The following is a 16,310-nucleotide window of genomic DNA, read 5'->3' on the forward strand; positions in this document are numbered from 1 at the left end:
TCTTGCAGTACTCTCCTCAATCCAGACATTTTTGAACATTGCAGTAAGCAAGCAACATTCTCCCTGAATCTGGCAGCTCTGCTCTTAGGAGACTGCAGAGGCATCTGCCACTAAGGCAAAAGGAGCAAAGGTCTCTTTGAAAGGCTACGGAATTTTGGAATCTAAAACTTATAGTTTGAAGCAGAGGGTATGTGTCTTTAGTTAATAAAAAACATAGCACAAGATAACCTTGGCTTAAGAACACTCTTAGCATAACCAAAATGCTAAACTGCTGGACAGGAGGCTAGAAAGAATACATCCCATGTGGCATATGTTAGTTATGTCACTTAATGCACAACTTGAGGGTAACCAGTTCTCCCTGGTGGTGAAGGTCATTTAAGGATATATATGGAATGTGCTGGAATTACTGTCAGAGTCAGTCTTGATTGTACTGAGTTTATTTTGGGGTATTATAGGAAATATGGGCTTTTAAATATTTTAGGGTGATAAAAATGTTTATAAAATCTCTGAAATTGTAGTTCTGGCAGTAAACTAGCTCAATTGCTTCTTTAATCTAAAGCTATGATTATTACATCCATGCCTTCCTGCAACTGCTTAGAATGAAGATGAAACATGAAAGTACAAATACCTAGGAATCAAGTACTGAATCTATATTCTTTGTCACTACCTGCGAAAGTGTTTTCCATGGCTTTCACACCTGTATTCTTATACTGGGAACTTCTGAAGAAAATCTTGGCAGGAAGTAAATGACAATGTGCAGATTTTTGTTCGTTAATTTTTAGTCACCTGCCCTTTTTATAATACTGTGATCCTTTTGGTTAGTTCATAGTATCTATACAGATAGTGTTATTTACATGTTTTCAGCTGAAAGTCTAAACTATACTTTATAACACTGATGGGTTTTGTTTAAATTTGGAAGACTCTTCTTTAGAAGCCTGACATTAGTAGCACACTTGGTCATGAAGCCAAACCGAAATAGACCGTGTTTTCTCACTTTTCTGGAATTCTGCTTCAGATGTTGTAAGCTCTGCCATAACTTAAAGGTAGATTGCAAACTGGAAATGGAGAGGAGAGTGACTGAGAGAAGCCTAGGGGATAAGAGATTAGAAAGGACAACATAAAAAGAGGAAGGAAAGAATCACTGGTCAGTAGATGTGTTAAATGACACTGAAAAGTAGACCAAGAGCATAAGGCTAGAAAGAAGGAAACCCTGATTTTGAAAGTAAACAACATAATTTATATCTCTGTTCTGGCACGAATATGACTTGCAGGGCAAAACCAGATCTTCACTTAGGTAAAGATGGCCATCTAAATGGGGTAGTCCTAGTTATGAAGAGCTGCTTGGCTGGACTCAAATGGGAGCTTTGATAGATGCCATATGTCATCCCTAGGTACAGAAACCAGAGAGGTGAGAGTTGTCCTAATTTAAGGCTGGCATGTGCTAACTACACATGTTACCTTCACCAAAACTAGTCAAATAATGTCATGAGGATGTAGGATATCTGGGAATATATGGAGAAGAAGTTGCAGTTAGCTATGGACTGTCAGAATATTTTAGTAGAGGCAAGGTTATAGGCGCTTACTCCAGGCTCCACAGGAAGCCTGAGGCGAAGTATAGATTTCAGTGTGCAGGCTGCCCAGATTTGTTGGCTAAAGAAATTATGCTTGTTCTTGGTACAAAATGTACAGTCTGCTGTGGAAAATCTATTCCTATTCTTTCTCCTACACTCTAAAATATCTGAGGAATGGTACATGACTGTATTTAGCTGAATGATTATGCCAGAGTGCAAAACTCAAAATGTTTTTTTTTTGATGAGACAAAGTCAAGTTTGTAAAATGCCAATTCTTCACACAAATGCTTTTGTTGGAAAAAATAAAAATAAAATTACTTAAATGGAACAAGTATAGCTATTCTTCCAAACAGATAAAGTCATATGAAAATGACCCTGGCACTGTTAAACATGCAGTATTCTTGACATCTGGGAAAGCTCAAGTTAAATGTTTAAAGACAGCTGCTTTTTAACAATTAACATAGAGAAGAAAACAAGATCCTAAGTTTATCATCCTGCCCTCCTGTGAACGTGCAGAAGAAGCCAACAGCCATTCAGCTTTACCTTTTTGTTTGTTAGTAGCTGAGTGCCAGAATAATTACTCTTTGTAGCCAGCATTCTTCTGGTCCCACACAGAGCTACTCAGAAAATAGCTCATTAAAAGGACCTCTGAAAATCTTTGCTGAGAAGGGGAAAATATGACCTCTTCTTCAGTTTCATCACACACATTTCTTCACTGCTTATTTATGTTCATTTTTTATTTATCTCCCAACTGCGCTCTACATACTACAGACAGCAGCCTGGGGAAAGAGGCATCTGAATTATCAGCCCACTGAGTTTTATTAGCAGAGGACAGGTAAGAATGCTTGTAGATGGGCTCGTATTAATTATTTGTTGAAGCTCTTGCACAGATGACTGTAAAGGGTGGTGCGGCTTCTAGTGGGAAGCCTATTGCTGATTATACAGGATGAAATAGTCCATTTCTTAATGATTAAAATACCAACTGCCTCCTCCTATGGTTGGTTAAAAAGCTGAAAATTTAGCGTCTGATATTTCCAAAATACTCTGTGTATCCCTAATGTATCATCAGTGAGAAGTCTGTTCTCTTCCTATGGAGAAGAGCTGAGGGATCTGGGCTAGCTGGTATTATAAGACTTCCACTGCTGTCCACTGGCAGCAGAAAAAAATGACAGCAGATAAACTAGAAGTTCTCAGTCTGGTCATACAAGAGTGGATAAAGACTAAGGTTTTAATCTGCACTTGATGAAATCTATGAAAACATCTCTTTTTTTTTTTTTTTAAAGTACCTTTTTCTGATTTATCAAAAACCTGATAAATCCAGATGCCAGATGGCTTTCTGGGTCTTGAAAATCATATTTGAGAGTATGTCATGATCAATTAGTGAGATAACTCTAAAATGTGAAAGATGTGCTATTATTTGTCATTGATATGTGAGTGCCAGGTGTATAGCCTTTGAAAATTTAAGCTGTACAGCTCTATGTGTTTCTTTACATCCTTTGGATCCCTGCTCCAAAAATATAGCTCCTTAGCAAGACAAATGCCCAGACACAACATGTAGCAGTTTGGGAAAAGAGGTATCTATTGAAAATGTCATGTTTCAGAGATTTAAAAGAAATAAACCTGAAAGTCTTATAATAATAATGGAAGAGTCTGAACACAGGAGACAACTTGATAGAACCTGTGCTTCCAAGAGCAAATTACATCAACCTTTTCTTTCCCCCTGTCAGATCAATTATTTTTCAATGAAAATTTACTTTCCAATTAAACTAAACTCAGCCAAAATATTTTAACACTCAAAACACCTTATTTTTTTCAGTTTTCAAAAATGAATTTTTTTTTTAACCTGAAAGAGCTATCAAAAAATTAAACGTACTTTTAACATTGTTTAACTAAGAACAGACAGAAGTAATAAAAGAGGAAAAGGAAACTTTTAGGGAACCAGAAACAGTCAAAATGAATGAGGAGACAGCTGTCAGTGGAGAGCATATGCATATGGTACCTACAGGATGTGCACGAGTAACAGCATCTCTCTGCTTTTTGGTGTTTCTGATTGTATCTGGGGGCAGCAGGTAATGACAGGAGCTATTAACCTGGGGAAGAGAGAAAGGGCACATTCAAGTCACCCAGAGGTAGCCGAAATCTCTGGGTGGGGAGAGATCTCCCAGTGTTTGAAACTGTCTTGCATCCTCTCCTGGAAAGCAGTGGTTTTCTTTGCTGAAAGTGTTGGAAGTGAGAATGAATTTGAGCCTGAACCTGTGGTCCTTCAGCTTTGAGGAGAATTTTTTTAGCGTAAGTGCTACAATACCAGGTGACCATGGTATAAAGGGCCATAGTCGTTCATTTCTTGCTGTCAGACTTGGATGATAGGGGTGTTCACACTCTGTGTTGAAGTGTTTTGGATAGAGTTATACCTGGGGAAACACAGAGAGACTGCCAGTGCTGTTGCATACGCTGACATACTGCTAAAGCGCTCTTGGTAACAGCAGGTTTGCAGTGAAGCACTGAGACCCCTGACACCCAGCACACCCTCATCAGAGTCCATGAGGGATTTCACACACAACTGTTAACCTGGAGCTGTTTAAAGCATAACTAAGCTGCTAAAGTGAGGCTGTACCAGTCCTCCTTCAGTTGTGTGTAAACAAAGCAGGAAGGCAGTTCTTCGAAAATGAACAGAAAAGTGAGCATTTCCCACTTGTGCAAATCTCATCTGCTGCATCCAAATCACTACCAAGCCTCAAGGGTGTAGTGAAAGACCAGATACCTTGTGCAACTTATGCGAGCTAGAGAAACACACATAGAGATGCAAAAATTTGTAGTTAATCTAATTGAAGTATTAGCAATCTAATCACAGAGTTATAATGTTGTTAATTCCCTTTTCCCTGACAGGAGGTCAAGCTGGAGGAGGCACTCATCACAACCAATATTTATCAGAACACTTTTTACTAGCCAGGCTATTATCATTAATAGAATGAGGCTGTTCTTATTAACAGTGCATAACTATTCACACGGTGCATTTAGCCACTCATGCAGGTCTCTCGTACACTCATGCGCTAACTCATAGCTACCCAGCTGGAGCCACAGCTGGGAGGGCAACCCTTTGTGCAGAAGCAGAAGGTTCTACTGCTATGCCTTTGGCTTCTAGGTGAGTGGTCAGAAAGTTATGTTAGGGACCTCTTCTTTCTTTCTTTGTATGTATAATCCCACAGTTTTTGTCCATATATAGCAGCTACAGCTTTCTTAGATGGGGTTCAACTTGTTCACTGCTAATGCCAGTGTGTCCTGGTGGTCTTGGGCAGATTGGGCTAACTCTTGGTATTCAGAATTTATCTTTTTTTGTGTATTCAACTGGACCACTAATCTCCTGAGTTTATCAGTTTAGGAAAGACTTTCATGCACTCCCTCTTATACTTACCCTCCCTTCAATCTACAGTTTTCTCTTAGCAACTCCTCATTGTACTGTTCACACAAATGCACACAAATTCACGTGTACATGGGGCTTATATGATGATTACTAGTCAGCTACAGTGATACTCACGCTTAAAGTCCTAATGATCCAATTATTAAAGCTCATTCTCAGTAATTATACAGTTAAAACTGACCTAGACAAACTTTCTCATTTCCATCACTTCTTCTTTTTCTATGCATTGTTATGGAAGCTGCCAGCATCTCCAGTTGTTTGCAGGGAGGTGTATGATGTTGATGGTAGGGCTTACTTACTTTTAGCGCACTTGAAGTTATTTTTCTATGCTTGTTAACAGTTCACTTGTTCTTTCTTCACTGTCCAGTAAATTCTACGTTATATAAAAATTCTATGGCGTTTGATATGTTTTACATATGCTGGATACTGGTTCTGTGCTTCCTCTGTTATCCTTAATAGCAGCACACAGGGTTGCATTCCTGTGGAGAGTAATAAGTGATTATTAATTATTTGTGCTGGTAGCCCTAGGGCCCCTTTTCTATACTTGCACTTTCAAGGCTTCTGCTGTTATCTTGTGCTTGTACTTTTGGAGGCATCTGTTAAAATCCCCTGGTTTTCTTCAACAACCTTCAAGCTATGGTTTCCTGATAACATGACATATGCTTTATTAGCACATATATATCCTTTTTCTGGAGTCACTCAATAGTTAGCTCACTGTACAAAAGTAATGGTCTATTAGAAGACACATGCAGGGATACGTATAGACACAGATGTGATGCTGGGCACCACCTGCTCCCAAAATGTATTGCTTGCAACAATATCACTGGTGTGTTACCAAACTTGCTTTGCAATGCATCTTTGAAAGGACAACTGCTGAGGTGCTCATCTGTGGTGGCAGCACCATGTGGGCTTGATCCTTCTGCGGCGGTGAGGGCAGGACTGGCAGTGCTCAGTGCTGTGGTGGCGAAACCTCACCAGATGTGGGGAGGGAGCTGGTCTGGCCGAAATTCCTCTGACCCTTAACCATTCAGACAACTTGAGAAACCAAAGGCAAACGGCTGATGTGTGCTACTGTAAAATTGAAGTTCCTTGCTAGCATCATCCCACGAAACTGATCTCTCAGCTCTGACAGTTGTAAGTAGGGATGGATTTCTATTCCCGGTGCTTGATTTGAAAATTACACCTGCTTACTGATAGGTGCAGCTTTTGGGAAAAGAAAATGAGGGGACTTGTGTCATACACATTAATGAGACTGTGCTCCGAGACTGCTGTGAGGATGACAGCAGCATTCTGTGACTCTCTTGCAGGACTGAAATAGCAAGAAACTTTTACAAGAAAAAGAATAAATTCAGGTTAACTTTCAATTTCTCACTGAATAATTGAGATGGAGTTGTTCAAAAAAGGACTGGAAAATTGGGGTCTGTTCTGCCTCGCTGCTGGCACTGTGCCTCGCACTAATAAACAGTCTTATACTATACTAATACTAAGCAGTCTGCAGCCTTTTTGTTGGGCAGAAGTATAATGACATTGTTTAAGCATCTATTATGTATATCAGTATGTGTGAATGTCTCTGTGTATGCACTAGTATGGATACTCTACATATGAACTCGTAAGTCCTATGACCTTGTAAGGACCTAAGTTTAGGTGCAGATATTTTTATGTATCTACAGGCACTGGAGTTGGTCTGAAGTCTCCCATTTCCCAGCGAGTCTGCTGACCACTAACGTATTTGATAAGGGGTCCGTGTGCATGTTAGACAGCACCAGGTTTTTTTATTTATTTTTGTTTGCAGTCAGCCTTCAAACTTTTTCAGTCTACTTTTGCCAGTCCTTGACTGCCTTCTATGCAAGACCAGATGGCAAGTCTGACCATAGTACAAAAAACCTGTGCAAAATCAGCAGCAATATTTCTGGGTCCTTTCTGATTCATCCACACAGAAAAATGAATTCAGGACAGACAGAAGGAGATGGTGATGACCTGCTGAGGGAGTAGATGGAGGCAGTCTGGATGTGGGACTTTCTAGCTGGAGGTTTGTGCATGGGTGATGGACTAGAGCAGCTTGGGATGTTACAACAGAGGTGCTTTTAGCTTGGAAGATGTTGCTTCCTAGAAGGTTTAGGAGGCTGGAGCAAATAAGGGCTTTAAGGGTGTCAGTGATCCTAAAATATGATTTAGAGACCCAGGTCATCTTAGGGTCTAATGTTTTATGACCATTTAGTCAAACTGCATTTAATTAAATCAATTAAACATAACAGGCAAGGTATTTTACTTCCCCTTTGCAAAGGAGGAAATTAAAAGTTATCTTTACTTACTTTTCACCGTGCTTAGCTGCTTACGTATAGACCAGTATGAAAGAGCAATTACAGTTGTATAAAGTCTGCTGGACTGAAGAGCTAATTAAAATTGTTGTTGAAAAGAAACACTTCAGCTGAATGAGCTCTTGCATTTTGAATAATAGATTACAATTTTATAGTATTATTCATTTGCTCTTTCTAGTGCTTTACACACATTAATTTTCAAAAGATACTTGTCTGCGTGTGCGTTTTAGTGTGTGCTGCTGTATTGAAAGAAGCAAAAGTGATTTGCTGAGGGTGATACAATGGGCACATCACAGGGCTTGGGGAAGTTCCTGGACCACAGCTGTCAGCGGGAATTTTGGCATAAACTTCAGCTGGGCTGTAACTTCCTCCTGGACTTTTGGCTTTTCCCCTGAAGTTTCACAGATACAAAGTTGGTGTTCAGATGATCATCTGCTGCTGTTTGTAAAAGGTTTTAGATAAGTCAGAACTCATATTACACAATAATCAGCTAATCCGTATTAGGTTACTGTGATAGCTATAATAAATCAGGGTATGAAGATATGCTGAAGATTCCTATATCTCATTAACTCATCATTTCATCCACAGTAGACTAGCCTTGTTCTCTGTCTCGAGGAGGAGACAATGTCTCTTCTGTGGTTTGACTTTAGTCTGAACACAGAAAAGGAGTTTAAGGAGAGGTTACACAACCTGGGCCATGTTTTTGGATGGCCCCTCTCCCTGGCTGGGCGAGCGGCGTTAGCTGTGCTCTCTATGTTAGAGCTATATTTATCACACAGGAATTGTGGGCATGTGAATTTGTGCTCTGACCAAAACAGCACATCAGTCAACGTGTTTCTGTGGTATGATGCACATGCTTGTTATTTTGCTATTATTTATGCATATATTTCCTTTTCTGTCCTCTAAACAAATAAATAAACAGACTCAAAGGAAGTACTTGATATTTCAAGGGTGAGGTTTTCTCAGGGTGTCGTTTTATTAGCGAAATGACTTACATTAGCAGTGGTAGAAGTGGTAATGTGAACCAGCATATTAAATTTCACTTTAGCAATCTGTATTCCAGAGGGAAATCCTGGGAAGCAATCACTGACAATGGGACCTCCATTTCAATTACAAAATAGGCAGTATGCTGAATGTATATAGAACATGAGAGAGATTAAATATAAGTGTTCATTTATCTTCATAAGGTAACCGAGACAATAAAAATGTGCTCTACAAGTAAGGACTGTAGAAGCTGTGGTAATGAAAACAATAATTAATATAATTTAAGTTACTATCCCTGGGGCAGTTGTAAATTGATGGTATTAAATATGCAATAAATCTGTTTGTAAATTGATGACATAGGAAGTCATGGAAGTAATCTAGAATAAGTTTCTCCTTTTGAAGCTATTTGGCAATGCATTATGCAGCAGCCTATAGCCCCCAATGGATATTCGAAGTTTATGTATATTAAACTCTATAATTGATATTCTTCAAAGAACTAAGTAACATGAAAGGATGCAATTAAAAGCAATCAATTATTTCATTGTGCATAATGTTGATTATGTGATATAAACCAGAATTCATTAGGATTAACTTGAATAGACATTGCGTAGGGTATTTTTCTGCCACCGTAACTCTATTGATTCAAATGAATTACAGCAGCAGGGAATGTATGGCATTGAATTCTTTCCACTGTTACTATTGGGTCTAGAGAAAAGATGATAATCTGCAAGAAAGTTTCACATATATATTTATATATATTTGAATTTTAAGGTTATTGCAGTATTATTTACCTCTACATGTCAGAGTGGCATTTAATAGCTGTAATTAAATGCTGAAAGTCCACCCTGTTCATTTCTTTCAGTTCTTCAAGGGTAGAAACATCAGCCAGAGAGACAGAGTAAATGAGATGAGTATATGAAAAAAAGGTGCAAAAATCCTTTCTCTACCTTTCTCTACACAGTATCTAACAACTTAAAACTTTCTGAAATGCAGTAATTCTATTTGCAGGTTTATACTTTCCAAACTCCAGGAAAAATAAAATACACTAGAGGAATATAAATAATACCATACTTTAATGGCATCTTCCCCCTGAAAAAATATTCTCTCTTTCACACCTCTATATGTGTTTTCCAATCTTAGTTTTAGCTTGCAAACAATTTTGGTGGTTATTTCCACAGTGTGTTTAGGTCAAATACAACAAGGTTTTCTTCATGTATTCTTTAATTTTTCCACCAAAGCAATAAAATTGGAAGTGCAGGGTAAGATGCAGTACAGAAGTAGGTGCTGGCAAGATCTCCCCATTACTATGCAATGGTCTGAAGCCTCATAACTTGGCTTTTTGTTTGTATTTCCTCATTACAAATATGCAGATAAAGTACTGGGAGTTTAGCAGTGCTAGCACATTTGATTGGAATTTTCTGTTAATCAGTTTGTGTGGGGGCTTGCTATTTGCACACTTTTTCTTTCTCTCTTCCTTTTTCTTTTATGAGGAATATTTTGTGCTCTGACACAAGAATACTCACTGATACAAAACAACTGATGTCAAGTGTCAAACAAGAGCATGACAAGAGGGTGAGGTAGAGGGGGAAAATGTTAGTAAAGAGAACCGAGGTAGCCAGAGTTACTAACTGTATTTCCTAGTTAGAGAGAGAAGATGAAAGCACAGCCGCAGACCTGGAGGAAAGCAAAGGCCATCTCTAGATGATTTCAGTGGACACCCAGGTGCTGTGTGAGACTGTGATGGACAGTGTCACCTGTACAGAAATCACTAATGCCAATATGATGGGTGCTTCTGCCTGTGTGCAGGTAATCCTGCTTCTTGAAGAGCACGTTTGGGTACAGCAGGTGCTCGGGTGGAGGCTGCATCCCTGGATGCATTGTAGGGACTGGCAGCTACTCGCTAATGAGTACGTCCTTGAGTACTGATGTTACTCTGCCGACTTGTATCAGGAGCAAGGACTAAGTGTTTAATGTGACAGCTATTCATATTTTAAAATTGTGTGCTGCTTTATGAAGAGCAATGATCAGACTTGGGTACCTTGGCTGCTGAGAGAAGGACAGAGCTATGTTGTTTCTTCCTCACACAAAATAACATCCAGAGCTCCTGGCATGGTGGAGCAGTTAGCAGCCACTCTTTTGCTACTGATTCAGGCCATGCATCGTGTGGTCCAGTGCTTGACCACTTGTGTGGAGGGAGGGAGAGTAGGAGACCACCTTGTCCCTGCACCCTTACAGTGCACACCTCTAACTGGGTAGCAAGCCTGCAGTGTAACGTAACCTACTCGTATGAGTTTGTGAATATAAAGGCTCAATTTCAGAACTGAGATGTCTGCCATTTATTCAGATTTTTCACTTTCAAACATCAAAACACCTTATTCTTTCAGAATTAGAGGTGGACACATGGAAATTTATTCTGGGTGTGTCTGAGAGAGCAGAGTTCTCCTAAATTGTAGAGCAAAGAGCAGTTGGCAGTGTTTGTATAAATAACCAGCCTGTTTTGCTCAAGCCCTCCAGGACACAGCTGTCCGTGGAAGTAACTAAAATTTGCTTAGATTTTTTAAAAACTGGAAATCTGTGTCTATCATTTTTAATATTCCAGCCATGAGAAGACCAAGTCATGTGAATGTATTCCATAATCCCACTCTGTTCTGTAATTGCTATTTACTTATGGATGCAAATTACAAAGAAGCATTATGAGAGCCATAGCTCTCCAATTTGTTTCACTTTAAACAAGTAAGCCAAAAAAAAGAGTCAAACCAATGGTCCTGTTTTTCTCTATGATTCAATACGGTTCAAGGTTCTGCATATTAGAGTCCATTGAAAACACAATTAACTGCCATAAGCTTTAAAATCAGATGATAAAACAAGGGAAAATGTATACATTCCATAGTTTTGAATCAGAAAGAAAGATTTTCTACACCAACAAGTAGTGGGAAAGTCAGCATATCAGGTTCAGTGGTTTGGGATGTGGTTCCCTCTGCTGACCTTACCAAGGCCTTTGGAGTTCCTCTCCCTGATATCTGGCAAAGCAACTGAGAGTTTTGCCATGGTGTGGACTTCTTTTTCCTGTCCAGTATCTCTTGTGAAGGAGATGGAAGTGATGGGAGAGCACTGTCATAAAATTGAAGGTTTAGGTGAAATTGCCTTATCTTAGTCTCTCTTCTCTTCAGTGCGTTCAGGCCTTACATACACGGTCCTAGTGAGAATGCAAGTTGGGGAGGGAGAAATGAGAAGACAGACACAGAATTAGTTAGTGTATGTGGCTGAATGGTCCAAAGAAAATGGGAGAAAATCCTTTCCTTGAATCAGAATGCATACCAGATGTTGTTCAGAATTAGCTGCATTTGCATTAGAAAATGTAAACATGTTTTGCTTTCTTTTTGCAGAGCAAAGGTTCTTCCAATTTGTTATAAGTTGTTAAGCAAATAGTCTAGGGGCTACATTATGTCCAGATACAGCGGTATAATTACATTGTTGTTCTATTAAAGTGGAGTTAAACAAAGATAAAAGCAGCCTTGAAATGAATTGAATATGGTTTTCTGTTTCTGGTATGGAAAACGGAAAGAATAACAAATTATTGAACAAATTTTCTCCTGTCTGCTGTGCCATGCCATTAGAATATATAGGATATTGATGGGTATAATTGAGGCAGTATTCTGTCTGTTAAAGAAGACCTTAATATACAATGACCTGTTAAAAACCCCAATGACCAGTATAGTTAATAATAGACTTGTAAGTTATGTAGATGAAGTAATTAATGTTATTTCAACTCTGACAAAAATAATTTTTATTTGGACAAAAAAGATGAACTAATTGTGTGTTTTGTAGGTTAATTCTCAAGAATCTGGAACCAAACCATTGACCTTCACATTCGTACCATCCATTGGAAGACTTCCAACTCATTTTGAGGTTGTAGATGTCTCTAAGTTCCTTGTGACAATTCCTGATGAGCCAAAGGATCTGAGCAATCAAGAAATTATAAATAAGGTAGATTTTTGTTTGCGCTAGTTTTCCCAGTCTTTCAAAAGATACTGAAAATTTTCTCCTGGGCATTGCTGAACTGAAGCTCTTTCCCTTGAACTGTTTCTTGGCTTGTGCTTCGTTTTAATTACCAAGCCTACCAGAGATGCAGAATCGTTGCACAAGAGAAGGCTGATATCTGCTCAACAGCCTCTTTTGCCTTTGGCAGAGTTTGTATTGGAAAGAAACCCTTGCCCATCTCAATACTATCCTCTGTCAGTCATGCAAAGGCTATGTTCTTGGCAGACGTGAGGGGATTCCTTCCTGATCTTTATGGGAACAAGGGTGGTGTGTGAGGAGTGTTATCACATGGGAATCGACCAAGAGTTGGTCACTGGATCCTGGTTTCAGCAAATGCCAGTGCTGTGGCTTCCAGCAAAGGTGCCGATCCCTTTCATAGCTGTGTAGTAACGCATCAAAGTGAAAGCTTGCTTTTTGTTTTTGAAAGCTTGTCCCCATGATTTCCCATGACGATGAAGCCAGCAGCACAACATTCCTGGTTCTCCTGCCTTTAGCCAGCCCATAGTGTTTGTTATTCCTTTCCTGCCTCACAACACTTAACAGCCTCTTATTTTATTCCATGCTGCTTGAGAGGAAACTGGAACCCTCAGATTAATATTAATGCTTATGGTGATTCTGCTTTTGTGTAACAGCTCCTTCCCTGGGACATTGCCGGGGCTGCAGTTCTTGGTGTTAATAAACTTTTCACAGGCGTTCGCCTGAACATGCTCCAGCATTTTCAGTGGCCTATCTGACTAAAAAAGGGGTTGGTCTGGGCAGAGAATGGACATATTTGAAGAGACATGCACTGGAATGTTATCCTCAGGATGTTTAACTCATGAGTTACATTTCCAGCCCCTCAGTATTGGTTTTGCTGTAAGTAGTGCCCTGGGTAAGGCAAAATTCCTGATTTCTGTCTCCCTGTGTTTCTCTATAGGCAGAGAAAACTTTCCTGGCAGGTGATGCAGTACTGAGGCCTCCATAGCACTGATTACTCCCTTTTCTAAAATGTCTAGAACCTGATCAATATTTAAAAAACCCAACCAACATCAGATAGTGAAAATAACACCTCCGAAGTCATACTGGTGGTTATCCCCCTTTGTGATACAGTATTTTTTTAAAGAACTGAGCTCCAGGGACTTGTGGAGCTGCCAGTGGAAATTTGTCATTACTGTATTCCTCAAGCAGGATTCAAATGTGAGCCCCATCTACAGGCTTTCTCTTGCAGTACACAATATTTCTATTCTTTTACCTGATTCCTCCTTCAAGAGAAATATGATTTACCATAGCAGTTTCCTCACTATTGAATGATTTGGTGATGTGCGTATCCTATGCCTAGCTTGCACTACTCCTGCTCTCATCCAAAGCGTGCTTGAGAAATTACATACTGGGAGGGGAAATTGCAGAAAATATGAAGAACAACTGTGGTCTGTGCTGAGAAGCTTGAACATACAGTAAAGCTCTCTGACCTTAGATTCTTTGTCTGCTCTCTTCAGAGAATCCCCTGGCTTAAAAGCCTTTGTTTCTTCATTAATATGTATAGGTTTTGTCCCAGATTTGTCTGTCAGACTCCTCTGAGGAGCATTGTCCGCTCCCGTGGATCCCACGGTTGGGATGCCTTCCCATCGTGTCTGGCGTAGTCTGGTCTGACAGCTCATTCGGCTTGACTGCACCCTTCTTTTTGGTTCCCGCGCCAGCCCCGGGCTCAGGACATCGTTGTACTCAGAGTCCCCTGTTGCTCGGAGAGTTGCTGGAAAAGCAGCCCCCGCAGCATCGGCTGGGGGGCTGGAAGTGGGGGGCTCCCTGGGGACCTGGTTTCTGCTGGGTGCTCATGCCCAAATTCTTCATTCACCCTCTGCACTTTTTGTAGTGCAGTGCCAGCCACTGCTGCAAGCCAAAATTACTTTGCATTTTGGGGAACACAAATAAAATGCAGCTAACTGGGATCTTTTTCCTTGTATCTTTTGCAGTCTAATGCAGACTCTGATGAGCTGGCCTTAAAAAGCGGGGCCAGACAAGACTGTGTGTCCACTGTCCATACAGACAGCATCCTAACGGCTTTCCAGTCCCCAGGGTGTAATTCGAGCAAAGGAGAAATGCAGGAGAATGACCTTTTTAAGGCTGAGTTTATCCTGATTACGGACTCCGGTGATGAAGATGAAGTAGCTGCTGCCTCGAACAACATTCGTCAGCCTTCCAATGGCTACGGTCCCATCAGTGCTCAGCTGCTGGCCACGTCCCACGTTTCCTCTGGCATGGGGACAGGGAAAACTCCTGGCGATGGGCATGTTCCAGGTGCTGTGCTTTCCCACAGCACTGCTGATCCGCACAAACGTCAGGTAACCCGCTCTTTAAGCTCCAGAGCTAACCTTTGCTTTCTAAAGCTTTCAGGACACGGACACTGAATCAGTTTGTAAAGCAGCTTGGCCAATTTGTTCTTTAATTAGCATTTTTTTGGGGCATTCCTATAACATTTGGACTCTTAGGAGCTGTCCCAACCCTTCTGACTTACTGCCTCTCCCTATGGCTCTGGTGTATAAATGAAGCAGGTAATGCAGATCTATTGTTCTTTCCTTTAAGAGCAGGTCACCATGACAGCAAGTTAATCAGAAGGTGTTAGATTCCTAGCTAGTCTAAATTGGCTAAGGTTGTTGAAATCAATGGAGCCTGTAGATCATTTGAATTATTAGCATCAGACTTCCCAGGACTATTTTTTTCTCAGCACCTGCTGCAGCCCTTTGTGCTAGAGAAAGAAGCTGTAAAAATCCTATTATTCTGATTGTTAGTTAGCACTGACTTTGCACAGGTGTAATGAACTAATGAAGTTGAAAGGTCCATTTTATGTTGATCTTTATAGGGCACATTTATTGATTTATTGAAATTTTAAATTGCCAATCGGAAAATTAAAAAAATGGTCTTTGAAATGTTTCATTTTTGAAATGCATCAATCCAATTTACTGCATGAAAAGTTAATATCTCTCATCTTGGAAAGAGCACTGATAGTTTTCAAGAATGTATATGCAGTGGAAAACTCTACCTTTAGTAAAATAGCAACATCCTTCTCATGTGGAATAAATTCAGACATTTCTTTGACCACAACAGGGTTTCCATTGGTTGAAAATGCCATTCTTCATCGATAATTTAAAAAAAAGTTGAGCATGGCTACTTTGTCTCTGCAAATGAATAGGACTTCCTATCTTGTGTTGAAATACTTGTGCTACTCAATTTTTCATCAAATTCAGTGTCAATTTTTGATTGAGGAAATTGTGAATAAGAAATCCAATCTCGTTTGGGATTTACAGCATTATGAAATATTCATTTCTTCTGAGAAACTCCCAGTGAAATCAGTGAGAATTTTACCTGAGGAAGGTGTAAAGGCATAGATAAATGTATGTAGGGGAAGCAGCTTGTAAAAGAATAATTGTCCTAGGGAAATATAAATTTACTTCAGCAATGTTCAGTACACAGATTCTGCCAGGCTTACTTGGGTGGTTTCTTTAAAAGCTATTACAAAAATTGGGTGGATTTTTTGTAAAACTATGCAGAAAAAATCATATGCTGTAGCTTTCCTAAGCTTTCAAGGACAAGTAAACAGAAATTTGCCTGGTGAAGTAACAGAAAATACAGATTGCACAGAACAAAGAATTAAAGCCTAACTTTACTAGCTATTCACCTGAACGTGAAGAGAGATAGTATGTAGTATGGCTAATGCATATCTCATCATTATTCTTAAGTCACAGTTTTTCAAGACAGTAAGTACTTCCTCAGTCTTCATTTTCTAAATATCTCTAGCCATCTCTATCTTTTTGTAAGAAGAAGATGTTTTTTACTAAGTTGCTTTTCACTGATGTTCCGATTCTTCTTCAGAGTTTCCTTGGGCATCACTCTTTCTGGCTTACTCTCTAATGAAGTATCATCAGTTCAGAAATTAATGAAAATTACAAAATGATTAAATAGATGCATTATTTATCTGTTGGTAGATTTCCTATGTACAAAGGA

The 16,310-nt window shown here is 39.6% G+C and overlaps 1 protein-coding gene across 1 annotated transcript in view; it reads left to right on the top strand.

Annotated features, from left to right (window-relative positions):
• The first annotated feature begins 2,248 nt into the window (after positions 1–2,248).
• MLIP (muscular LMNA interacting protein) overlaps positions 2,249–16,310 on the top strand; it is a 72,479-nt gene continuing 58,417 nt past the window's right edge. Inside the window, 4 exon segments of the mRNA XM_072855780.1 lie at positions 2,249–2,290; positions 2,293–2,406; positions 12,120–12,278; positions 14,282–14,650. Coding sequence (XP_072711881.1) covers positions 2,249–2,290; positions 2,293–2,406; positions 12,120–12,278; positions 14,282–14,650 — 684 coding nt within the window.

This window comes from Ciconia boyciana, chromosome 3 (assembly GCF_034638445.1).
Source record: "Ciconia boyciana chromosome 3, ASM3463844v1, whole genome shotgun sequence".
Taxonomy (NCBI): domain Eukaryota; kingdom Metazoa; phylum Chordata; class Aves; order Ciconiiformes; family Ciconiidae; genus Ciconia; species Ciconia boyciana.